The sequence below is a fragment of the Galleria mellonella genome, unplaced genomic scaffold (genome assembly GCF_026898425.1).
Source record: "Galleria mellonella isolate WM207_F2 unplaced genomic scaffold, CSIRO_AGI_GalMel_v1 utg38, whole genome shotgun sequence".
Taxonomy (NCBI): domain Eukaryota; kingdom Metazoa; phylum Arthropoda; class Insecta; order Lepidoptera; family Pyralidae; genus Galleria; species Galleria mellonella.
Genome location: NW_026442090.1, coordinates 184,680 through 198,112, shown reverse-complemented (window position 1 = coordinate 198,112; position 13,433 = coordinate 184,680). Strand labels below are relative to the sequence as shown.

Below are 13,433 nucleotides of genomic sequence, written 5' to 3'. Positions count from 1 at the left end.
GAAAATAAATCAATTTAATTATTTAAGCAATTGGAGCCGCCTAAGCAGTTGCTTGCATATATAGTACCTCCAGCGAGATGTACCTATATAGCGTTAATTTTCTTATATACATATGTAACGAAAAAACAATGAATTCACTGCGTTTTTGGCGTAGTCGAAAGAAGATAGAGTGAGCTTTGCGTGACAGACTTTGTTGGACAACACAGAAGAGAGCAGTAGAGAAGATGTGAGTCCTTCACAGTCAACGATAACTTCGCGAAATACGAAATACAGCTACTCATCTCCGACAACACCGTTGTCTCGAGGGGGTTAACAATGGAGACTAAGAGCCCCATTTGCTAGCAATATACCCAACCAGGTCGACCTCCACGTGGTCACACCTGGAAACCATCGTGCTAAACTTCAAGTGTATTCATCACGATGGGCTAACTGACCTGTCTTTTCATTCTCACCTACCATCCCTCACTGGGGCCCCGCCAGTGTATACCATTAGAGCAGGCGAAGTTACCATTCCATCATCACCCATAACAAAAAAACACCATTGTCTCTGAACACCGCTATCTCCGCCCGCACCCCCGCCCGCATCGACGTCATCACGGGCTCTGCGATCTGCGGCCCGCAGTGCGAGGCGAGACGCTGTGACGCAAAACGCCAAACGTCCCCTGAAGAAGACTACCGGATAAAGTCGAAACGATTGTCGGAAACGACAAAAACACAGTAAGTTCATTAATTTCCCGTTACATATGTATATTTTTTTTTATTGGATGAAAATGGAATGGTAACCCCGCCTGCGCTAACGGGATACGCTGGCGGAGCACCAGTGAAGGGTGATAGATGACAATAAAAACAGGTCAGTTAGCCCATCATGATGAATTCATCTGGAATTAATCATGATAGTTTCCAGGGGGAACCGCGTGTAGGTCGACCTGGTTAGGTATATTGCTAGCAATGGGATTCTTAGTCTCCATTACTAACAATCCCTTTCCCCTCAAATATGTATATTAGACAACGAATAAAAAATGAACATAAGTTTTAAAAATAATATTACAATTGCTCTCATAAAAGTTGTATCAAAATCGGTTCAGTGGTTTAGTTTTTAGATCAAAATAACTAGTTGTGCCACAATTGAAGTCAATGTTAACACAATCTTATTAAATAACTAGCGGCCCGTCCCGGCGTCGCGCGGGTAAACAATTTTAATATTTCCCTTCACTGCTGTGCTCCTATTGATCGTAGCGTGACGAAAAGTATACTATAACCTGCCCAGGAGTATGGAGAATAATTTTTGTTTCTATAACGAACATACAGACAGACAGACAAAAATTTTACTTATTGCATTTTCGGCATCAGTATCGATCACTAATCACCCCCTGATAGTTATTTTGCAAATATATTTCATGTACAGAATTGAGCCCTCTACAGATTTATTATAAGTATAGATAGATTACACAGGTCTACAACGGAAAAGTATTCGAAATAATTTTAACAAATTTCTACTCAACTACCCATGCTGAATACAAATTGACAAGTGAAAGTGATTTATTAGTTTGAGTTTTTGCAATACTTGACATTTTCCGAATTTAATGATTCTACCCTCACTGAACTTGATAATGCTGATTATATTTACTTAGTCGGCATCGAATGTTAAAAATATTATGTTTAGTTAAAGTGATCTGTATTACTAAGTGATAAAAGTATTAAAAATAAAAAAAAATACGTATAATTTATAGCAAAATGTATCGAAAATGTGTAAACAATTCCGACAATTTTTGTTACATTTGTGGTGAAGTGATATTTAATAAGCAAAAGTGTTCAATATCACCTGCAATAAAAAAAGCTTATTATTACTATTTTAACGAAAGCATAAAACATCAGGATAAAAGCTGGGTTCCACATTTTTGTTGCAATCCGTGTGCTACAGGCTTAAGAAATTGGCTGAATGGCAAAAAACCATCATTTCGATTTGCAGTGCCAATGCAGTGGCGAGAATCAATCATTATAGTGTATCCGAATGTATCGGCTTCGTCCTCTGCCGCACAGCAATAATTCCGAAACGTCCTCATATTGAGGAAGATGAAATTACACTTACTTCACCATCAATTTCTTCAATGTCAGAATCCGAAGTACCTAGTACGTCATCACAGCCACACAGGATAACACAAGCCGAATTAAATGATCTTGTGGGACTTAGATTTGCCCAAGAACAAAGCAGAACTTTTAGGATCGAGACTAACAATATTAGAAAGTGGTGTGAATATTACCTTTCCGTACTAGACAAAAAAACTTAACGCAATATTTTGAAATGGCTGAAAGTTTAGTTTTTTGTATAGATGTTAGTGGTTTGATGAAAGCTTTAAAATTACGTATAAACAGAATGAATGGCGACTTTTCATAGATAGCTCGAAGTTAAGCTTGAAAGCTGTTTTGTTACATAACCGAAATATTTTACCTTCGATTCCTATTGGTTACGCGGTCCATATGAAAGAGTCTTATGAAAACATGAAAACCCTTCTGTTGCGGATTAAGTATGATAAACACCAATGGCAAATCTGCGGGGATTTGAAAGTCGTAGCTCTGCTGCTCGGACTACAATTAGGCTACACGAAATTTTGTTGCTTCATTTGCGAATGGGATACAGACAGACAGACAAAAATTTTAAAAATGACCCTTTAGTTAACTTATTCCGCCATTGCATGAAAAATTTCGCAATGAACAAAAATGCATCCAAGATATCGATATTTGTAGGTCAAATAAGAAATAATGATAACCGACTCGGTTCTAGAAGGTAAAGATAGTTATTTTGCAAATATATTTTCCAAAAACTGTTGCACATGTCCTTGAAAATCCACTTTTTACATTCGCATTTGGATTTCTTTCCGATAATTGAGCCAGCGCTTTCATCAGGATATTGCCAACATGGAAAAGCGATATCAAGGCCATTGGAACGTTTCAATGTTGGCGGATTTATTATAAGTATAAGATAGATTATTTAATAAATTATTTCAGTACATTACTATTATATAATTGTGTGTCATATTTTTCACCACATCTGCCCTTCATACGCTTTCTGTTTTTACCGAATAGTTAGTTGGTAGAGAATGCCATATGGCATTAAGCTCGCCTTTTGTACAAAATTTTATTATGCAATAAAGAATAAATAAATAAACAAATCTTAATAATTATTTCAACGTATCAAAAATGTAAAAGTTTCTCAATTCGGTTGTACTCATTTATGTTTTAATGAGGTGTGAATAACACCTGAGTCCTCAGGAATGGCAACGCATGGGGGGTATCATGGACGAAACAGTATACTCTGTTATGTCCATAGTACTGCTCATGTCTATAGTCGACGGTTACCACTTTCCATCAGGTGGGCCGTCAGCTTGTTTGCCATTCTAAGTTGCATAAAAAAAAATTTAGTTTTAAAATCAATATAGCTGGTTTGCCAAAATTGAAGTATTTTTTTTTTGCGGAACACAATTGCAATTTTACTTTCTAAGTCCATAGAATTTTTTTCAAAATCTGTTTAGTAGTTTAGTTTTAAAATAAAAATAACTGGTTTTTCTAAATTCTGTGTTTTTTTTTTGTTTACAAAATATTATTTAAATAACAAAATATTAAATTATAAACTACTCCATTAAGTAGTGTATGAAAGCGACTGTACATAGGGTGCCTAACTCAACGATCCGTCAACCGAACAGAATAGGTTGGAGATTGGGAGATGCTCCAAAACTGGGACACACAGATTGACGGCCGCCGGACGTCCTGACGCGGACAATGTGCCCTGAACACGAGTACTATCACTTTGACAGCTCGGCTTGATGACGGATTTTGATATAAACTTCGCAGGTACTTACAGAATGTAAGGGGCGAATAGGATGTACCGAAAGATTACACGGCAATTCGGGACGCACTGCTCTGTTTTTTTATACAACTTCGAATGGCAAACAAGCTGACGGCCCACCTGATGGAAAGTGGTAACCGTCGCCTACAGACATGAGCAGTACCATGGACATAACAGAGTATACTCTTTCGCCCATGATACCCCCCATGCGTTGCCATTCCTGAGGACTCAGGTGTTATTCCTCCGTACCCAGTAAATTCACGCCATATCCCACCCTTCTAATCGAAAAACAGCCATGCAAACACAACTGCTACATGGTAGAAACACGAATGGGACAGAGGTACCCAAGCAATCGACTTTTGTACAAAGTCTCCCTCTGGTAAATCTGTCTGTGGCACTTACTGTAGTTTAAAATTTAAAAAAATAACCTACAGTCTAGTAGACTATAGTTTTTTTTTAATGGATGATAATGAAATGGTAACCCCTGCGCTTTTGATATATACTGGCGAAGCACCAATGAGGCGCTCACTGGTGTCAACGCATACCATACCATTTATCATTTATTAAAAAATGTTTCCTCCCCTTCCCTCGTATTTAATTAAATACTTCATAGAGAATAGAACAATAATTTCTTTGTTATTGTACGTAAATGTAAATCAAAATTTCATGACAGATTAATAAAAATATGTAATCCTTTTAATAGAACAGTATACCACATCGGGTACGCGTACCTGACCACCAAGGATTGGGGGAAAGGGTTTGTTAGTAATGAAGAGATAAGTCCCCATTGCTATCAATATACCCTACCAATATATAGCTTATTTATCATAAAATTCGTCACAATAGGCTAACTGACTTTCCTTTTCCTCAACACCTCACCTATCACCGCTCACTGGAACCCCGCCAGTGTATACCGATAGCGCAGGTGGGGTTACCATGCTGTTTTCACCCATAAAATAAAACCAACAAGGAGTTTATAATAAAATTATTTTAATTAATATTCGATTGCTTCTTCATCATCACCATCATCATCTCAGCCGTTGGCTCTACACTGTTGACCATAGGCCGCCCCCATAGTGTGCCATAGGGAACGGTCCTTAGCTACCTGCATCCACTGACTCCCTGCACTTCGATTATATTGTATTTCATTTATTTATTTATATTTATGTAATGTTTATTTAATTATAATTAATTAAAATTATTAAAAAGTAAATTATACTAATAAATAGAATGTAGACTGTCCCTTATAATTTATTTATAAAAACTACTCATAAACCTATTTTAGTTATTGAACTGTTTTGTCCCTTTCTTTTGAGTTAAATTCCCAATTTGAAAGAACATGACAAAATAGTATAAATGTTAAAATAGATTTATATTATATATATATTGATAAATAAATAGATTAATAGATACTCTTTATTGTTTCCTCCATAACATTACTATAGTAAACTCATTATAGACTAGCAATCCGACCCGGTTTCGCACAAGTAGACAGAATTTTCGAAAATCAATGCCTAAAATAAAAAAAAAGTTTCAGCCAATTCAACTGAACAGTTATTTTATAACATTTTATATATTTGGTCTTTTAGATTTAATATAACTTATTATTTTTTTATAAACCGATCGAAATAAAACAAACACAAAATGTTAAGTGGGGCAAACCGCATTCAAATCGGTTAAGCTGTTTCTGAGATTGGCGTGCACAAACGTACAGACAAACAGACATATAGACAAAGAGACAAAAATTCTAAAAATCATTGTTTTGAGTCCTATTGCGTTCATAAAGCCCCCCCCCCCCTTCCAAGTACCATTTTATTATGTGTATTTATTACATATACTCGTATCTCAAATTGAAAGATGATATATATTTTTTTTTAATAATATTGAAAAATAGCGAAAGACATAAAAGCACGGTTTGATATGTGAGTATTATTTACTTATTGTTACTGGCCGTACAATGGACTGTAGTCAAATGAATGGACTGAATGAAAATGGAACGCGTGCAAACATAAAGATTGACAGGTGGCGGACGGCACGGGACCTACCTACCATTGTTAGAGCACCACGCATATTAGAAACCAGCTGATGCCCGCGACTTTGTCCGCGTGGTATTTGTTATTCCTGTTTAGTATTTAAGTATGTATCGATGTATGCACCTACCTATTAATTATGTCTGGGAATACTGGACCAAAATTAACAAATGACGTGTCGTTCCCCCTTTGCCTTAGGTGAAAGTGACTTTACATAAGTAGGTTGTGTATTAAGCTGTATAAGTTACTACAATTTTTTTAACTATCTCACGGGAACTATTTAATTTTCCGTGATTAATAGTACCCAAAAATGTAGATCACCATGCAAAATTTCATTTACATCGGTCCAACAGTTTCGGAGAGGAAAGGGATTGTTAGTAATGGAGACTGAGAATCCCATTATTAGCAATATACCCAACCAGGTCGACCTCCTCGCGGTTACCCCTGTCATGGTTAATTCCTGATTAATTCATCATGATGGGCTAACTGGCCTGTTTTCATTCTCATCTATCACCCTTCACTGGTGCTCCGCCAGCGTATCCCGTTAGCGCAGGCGGGGTTACCATACCATTTTCACCCATTAAAAAAAACAGTTTCGGAGATTAGCCCGTACAAACAGATAAACAGATAGAACGAAACAAAAAAATTTAATTAAATCTGGATGTGTCCTATTTCACTTCTAATATCCCTGTGACTCAGTTTTTAGCGTTTTTTTTTCTATATACATTATATAGGGGAGGCTTATGTCTAGCAGTGGATGGATAATGGCTGAAATTATGATGATGACGATATTCACGTTCTATCTATTAAATAAGATGTAACCTACTCGCATAGTAAATTTCATTCAAATACCTGTCGAAGTTTTTCCAAGAGACTACAGTATGAGACTCTTTAAAAATAGGTAAAAAGGTTTCTTCAGGGTCGGCAACGCGCGCGTAATACCCCTAGTATTGCATGCGTTCATAGGCTACGGTAACCGCTTACCATCAGGTGGGCCGTATGCTTGTTTACCACCTCGGTGGTATAAAAAAAAAACATTTCATCCGTTTAACGGTATTTGAGTTAAAAGTGACAATGGGCTGACCATAGCTCGAAGAACTGATAACCGATGGGAGAAAATATATCTTGAATGCAACGCAAACTCATCCTGAGTTTGCGTTGCGACCTATCACTTAGATAGGGCGACGACCTCAAATGCATTGCAAGTCAGTGGATGCAAATCACTTAGGATCATTCTTTATGGGAGTGCTTTTTTTAATGGATGATAATGGAATGATAATCCCGCCTGCGCTAACGGTATACACTGGCGGAACACCCATGAGAGATGATAGGTGAGAATAAAAAGGTAGGTCAATTAGCCCAGGGGGAGCTCGTGGAGGTCGACCATACCCTATAGGGTCGCTAGCTATAGGACTGGTAGCTCGCGTTACTAATCTCCATCCAAAGGTTGCCTAGAAGAGATCGCTCTAAGCGATAAGGTCGCCCATTGTTCTCTCATTGTGATTATTTCTTGTAATTATTTATATTTGTAATAAGTTTACTGTTGTAATCTTTTGGAGGAAACAATAAAGAATATCTACCTATCTATCTAATAATACCTTTCATTCTTTATTTATTTATTTTTTTATACCACTGAGGTGGCAAACAAGCATACGGCCCACCTGATGGTAAGCGGTTACCGTAGCCTATGAACGCCTGCAATACCAGAGGTATTACGCGCGCGTTGCCGACCCTGAAGAAACCTCTTTACCTCCCTTTTGAAGAACCCCATGCTGTAGTCTCTTGGGAAAACCTATTTATAATAAATATCGTAATCTTTAATTTCATTTGAATTTGACATAAGATATTGTCTATTTATTAAGTATTTACACTATTTCTAGTCTAATAGTTAAGGTGAATATGTATAAACAAAATTAAAAAAGAAACAATTGCTAGAGAAATCTCTCGCAATCTCTTAAAATTTAACTATAGTGATAGTTAAATTTTAATCTTTGAAATAGATTTCTATTGGATAACAGTTTCTATTATGTAATTAGAGGTAAACGAACTCCTAATTATAAGGAACTTTAGAAAAGTAAACATCAATACTATAGGTAGAATCATAACAAAAAATAGTAAGTTAAGTTTTTTACCCGCTCAAAAGAGCAGCAAACCTCCGGCTCCAGACTCCAGTAGCTAGGCGCTAAATAGGTCGTCTACCTATCTTCACCTCGTTACGATCTAAACATACAATTAACTAGAATGCCCAAACAAACAATATCGTTAAAAAATTGATCCTCGAAATTTGTACCGCTCGCCCGGGCACATGGGTCGCGCCCCCCTCCCCCCGCCACCGTCTCGTCTGGCACGCCCTTGCTCGCATGCCAGAAAACAATTGGCCAAACAAATAAAAGGCGTTCAACTCACCAGTCTACCGACGCATTTACTGGTTGATATCCTCCGGAGCAATGGTTTCCTCTCAGTATCGTTATCACTGTCCGTGTCATCTTGGAACGGTGTTTTTTTCTCTGGCGCGACCTCATCGCCGTCGGCCACTGACATCACTCCGCGAGCACTCGCACACTATGCACACTTCACATATCAAATATAACTACATCATACAGAATTATCTAAGAATTTACATTGTATTCGGGGTCGCTACCTCGCTGACATTTCGAGCGAGCGCCATGACAATAGTGCGGGCGCTGAAAACAAAACAAGCCCCCTGAAAACAGCGGCGCGCCATCTTGCGGAAGCGCGCGGAATTTGTTGGACAGTACCTACCTGAAGTGACACTTCAGTAGCATTACATTTTACGAATAAACTAACTATTGTGTAAGATGGCACAATTTATATAAAAATATTAATATTAGATTACAATCTAAAAAAACATGTAATTTTAATAAAGAATATAATAAAAAAAATAGTAAAAAAACATGCATACATGCACTTCGTGTACCGAAAAGTAATTTAAGCCTGTAAATAAATTAAAAATATATATTATGAGATACTGGTTGAAAATCAATTATCTATTTATTCTTAAATTTAATTTAAATTTCTAGAATTCTAGATTAAAATTCTTGACTGCTGCTCGTCTTTTTTCCAAGTTCATTTTTCTGAAATTCGTCATGCGCGCAGTGTGATACGAATCAAGATTTTTTATATATTTTTTTTTTATTAGTTGATAAGCTAATGTTAAGATTCAACTGCATAAGAAACTTTTGATAAATTTTCCGATAAATTTTACAAGTAACCGAAGCTAGAAGATAAATTTACAAGATGAGGGAGATCATTCATATTCAGACTGGAGCGTGTGGGAATCAGATCGGTGGTAAGGTTAGTTCCCAAAGAAATTATTATTATTATTATAGTCGTTAACTGTCCACTGCTGAACATAAGCCTTGCCCATAATGGGAGTTTTGCCAGTAGTTGCCACGCTTGGCAAGCAGGTTGGTAACCGCAGTAAGGCTTTTTGAAATGTTTTAAGAAGGATGCTGCTGCACAAAGACATAACTAGTATCAATGAAACCTCTTCTATTTTAATAAGACTATACGAATGAAGACTACGTTTTGGCGAAACATTTGGCGTTCCATTGTTTCTGCCTACCCTAATGGGAGACAGGCGTGACAGATATGTATGTATGTACTACGTTTTCTTATAGACTAACTAACTAACTAGCTTTTACCGGCGACTTGGCCCACATGACTGGAATACGAGTATATGTACTGACTAGCCCATACAGTACGTCTCGTATATATCAAATTTCATAGTGAAATTAAATCATTAGTCTTATAAGGTAAACTCAATTTCACATTTCTAGTAATATATTAGTAACGATTGTCGGAAGGAAATGCCCGATATTTTGTTTTTCTTGTATGTGGGTTACCTGATACAATCGCTAAATCTGAACAGACTCTCGTCGTTATTCCAATGAAAAAAAAATTAAATAAAAAGCTTGTAAAAAGGTAATCAATATGCAACAAGATCGAATTAGCTTTCAATTTCTAGCTCTTGCCTATACTTGGCAATACGTGACTAATTGTAGTATTTCGTTTACGCTACTTGGAATGGCAAACAAGCTGACGGCCCACATGATGGAAAGTTGTAACCGTCGCCTATAGACATGAACAGTACCATGGACATAACAGAGTATACTGTTTCGCCCATGATACCCCCTGTGCGTTGCCATTCCTGAGGACTCATGTTACTTTTTCTATTAGTACTTTTCTATATTAAATGGGCGGACTGTGTGAAAGTGGCCAGAATGAAAATGAATGCAAAAATGACTGCGAATTCAGAAGAATGGAAGAGAAAAACATTACGTCGACCCCAAATAATAATTGGGATAAGGTTAGGAAAACGATGATGACTTTTGTATATTAAAAGTTGTTTTTTTGTCTGCAGTTTTGGGAGGTGATATCCGATGAGCACGGTATTGATCCAAGCGGATGTTACCACGGCGACTCAGATCTTCAACTTGAACGTATCAATGTCTACTATAACGAAGCGTCTGGTGGCAAGTATGTCCCGCGAACAGTGCTTGTTGACCTTAAGCCTGCCACCATGGATGCAGTAAGATCTGGACCTTTCGGCTGTCTATACCGACCCGACAATTTTGTCTATGGACAGAACAGCGCAGCCAACAACTGGGCAAGAGGTCATTATACCGAAGCAGTTGAGATCATAGAATCTGCTTTAGACGTTATCCGGCGAGAAGCTGAAGGTTGCGATTGCCTCCAAGGCTTCCAGATGTCCCACTCGCTCGGAGGCGGCACCGGATCTGGTTTGGGTACACTTCTACTCAACCGAATCAGAGAGGAGTATCCCGACCGAATTCTCCTAAGCTTTTCAGTATTTCCCAGTCCGAGAGTATCGGATTGCGTTGTGGAGCCGTACAATACCACGCTAGCAGTGAACCAGCTAGTGGAGAATTCTGACCACACATTCTGCTTGGACAACGAGGCGCTGTACGACATCTGTTTCAGGACACTGAAGCTGACAACGCCCACGTACGGCGACTTAAATCATTTGGTTTGTGCCACTATGTCCGGCATCACGACTTGTCTACGGTTTCCTGGACAGTTGAATGCGGATTTGAGAAAGCTGGCTGTGAACATGGTACCGTTCCCCCGCCTCCACTTTTACACGCCTGGTTTTGCGCCTTTGACCTCGAGAGGGGCTCAACAATACAGAGCTCTGACAGTCCCAGAGTTGACGTTACAGATGTTTGACGCCAAGAATATGATGGTTGCGTGTGACCCACGACACGGAAGATACCTGACCGTTGCCACGATATTCAGAGGTAGAATGTCGATGAAAGAAGTTGATGAACAGCTTGTCAATATTCAAAATAAAAATAGTACATACTTCGTGGAATGGATACCGAATAATGTGAAGATTGCTGTATGCGATATACCACCTCGAGGTTTGAAGATGGCTTCGACATTCATTGGTAACACGACAGCCATTCAGAGCATATTCAAGAGGATGGCTGAACAGTTCGTGGCGATGTTCAGGAGGAAAGCTTTCCTGCACTGGTACACCGGTGAGGGTATGGACGAGATGGAATTCACAGAGGCGGAGAGCAACATGAACGACCTGGTGTCTGAGTATCAACAATACCAAGATGCTACGGCAGACGACGAGGGCGAGTTTGATGAGGAAGCAGAAGGCGAAGGATTGGAGGAGGAATAGGATCCTTTTGGTTATTTACTCAATTGTGTATGTCCTTGTGTTTGTCCTAATTAAAATTTATCCGAACATACTTCTCGTTTTCATCATAATAGTGAAGACGTTGCATCAGTAACTAGCGTACATATGACTAAGTAGTTGAATTAAATTATGCAACCGATTGGTACCTACGTACTTCGCCATGAGCTCGAGTAAATTTCAACCAACTTTCTGATCGCTATTAACAAACATTCAGGTTATCCCGCTTTTCAAACCAAAATGCATGCATGTTGTGGCCAAAACTAGCTTAATAAAATTTCATTGAAATTTCTCGCGCAGGTAATTAAACAAAATAACGGACAACATTCAATAACGTATCTTAAGGCAAAGAAAATAGTGTATTAACAAGGGCTCTCAAAGGACACTGCAAACTAAATAAGCACATGGCCCAACTAGGCTTATCGTTAAAAAGTGTTAGCAGTTTGCAGAGGATGAAATGCCACAGCAAATAATCATAATTGTAGCCCACTTATACATAAGCAATATATCTTTTTTGAAAAAAACACTACATATACTGAGATAAAAAAAATGTCGCTGAAGTTTCAAATTTGATACCGGGGTTATAAATCGCATTGGACGCCTACAATCGATTTTATTTTAATAGCTGGCTGTTTACATGTAACCAATTTTTTTTTCAAAATAAATATAAAAATATAGTTTTGATTTTTTTACTATTTTTCCCCCATTAGTGAACACAGTAAAGGGTACACTAATATATTTTTTTATTTAAAAAAATCAGGCTTTTAAGGGTTAAAAGATGAAGCGAACGACAAAGGAACTAAGCCTTACAGCGACGAACTTTAAAAAAGGGCGAGCACAAAAGATCACAAAGGTCGCTGTGTTACAGATTTTCAGTTTGAAAAAACCTGTAGTAATAATTATAATACCTATCTTTAGATTTTGCTGGAAAAAAATTACTTTAATTCATAGACTAAGTATAACGACTACATACACTTTATCACGATAAAACACTATTAGCCAAATTTGTATGATTAAAAATTGCAAAAAGAATCATCAGAATTGGTTTTGAATTGACGAAAATATCACAAATTTTCATTATGATTATAGTCGTAATACTAAATATGGACACCCCCATTTTAATCCCCATAGAAAAATTTTGCTGAAGGATTTAGTGGTACATTTTAAATCAATGTTACCAGAGGGTACTTAACTATGTTATGGGTACTTAACTATGTTATGGGTACTTAACTATGGGTGTTTACTTTGTACAAAAGTCGATTGCTTGGGTTGGCTGTCCTATTCATGTTTCCACCGTGAAGCAGTTGTGTTTGCATGGCTGTGTCCATGGTACAGCTCATGTCTATAGGCGACGTTTACCACTTTCCATCAGGTGGACCGTCAGCTTGTTTGCCATTCTAAGTTGTATAAAAAAAAATACTCGTTTGCCCCTGTGTTATAAAAGAAATTTTGTTTCACAAAAAAAAACACCGACATTTTATTGATACTGCCTATTAATGTTGACTTCACTATTGTAATTTAAAAACTTATTCATCACAACCATGAATTAATTATTTTGATTCAAAAACTAAACTATTAAACCAATTTTGATGGGAAAAAATGACAAGATTCTAATTAAATAAATTCTTCAAACCAAAAAATACAAACGAATTGAAAACCTTTTATTCTAAATCCTTTACTGTTCAGGCAATTCGCCTATGGAACTCACTACCTACCTCAATTCGGTGCGCTTAAACTCTTACTAGCTTCAAAACTGCTGTTAAATCCTACTACCTCTCCCTTTAGTACTATTTTCCTGTGTTCTCTCTTCGTTTTCCTTTTTTTTTCGTTGTATGTGTGCTGTTAAGTATGTGTATGTTATGTATATATT

The 13,433-nt window shown here is 37.5% G+C and overlaps 2 protein-coding genes across 2 annotated transcripts in view; one reads left to right on the top strand and one right to left on the bottom strand.

The window, feature by feature from the left end:
• LOC113523077 (diacylglycerol kinase delta) overlaps positions 1-8,513 on the bottom strand; it is a 216,477-nt gene extending 207,964 nt beyond the window's left edge. Inside the window, exon 1 of the mRNA XM_031914019.2 lies at positions 8,281-8,513. Coding sequence (XP_031769879.1) covers positions 8,281-8,415 — 135 coding nt within the window. The 5' untranslated portion in view covers positions 8,416-8,513. The remainder of the gene's footprint in view (positions 1-8,280) is intronic.
• Positions 8,514-8,965: 452 nt separating this feature from the next.
• LOC113522517 (tubulin beta-4B chain-like) lies at positions 8,966-11,618 on the top strand. Its single transcript, XM_026908221.3, has 2 exons — positions 8,966-9,189; positions 10,259-11,618. Exons 1-2 carry the CDS (start codon positions 9,133-9,135, stop codon positions 11,546-11,548), a joined length of 1,347 nt encoding a protein of 448 aa, XP_026764022.2. The 5' UTR covers positions 8,966-9,132; the 3' UTR covers positions 11,549-11,618.
• The last annotated feature ends 1,815 nt before the right edge of the window (positions 11,619-13,433 follow it).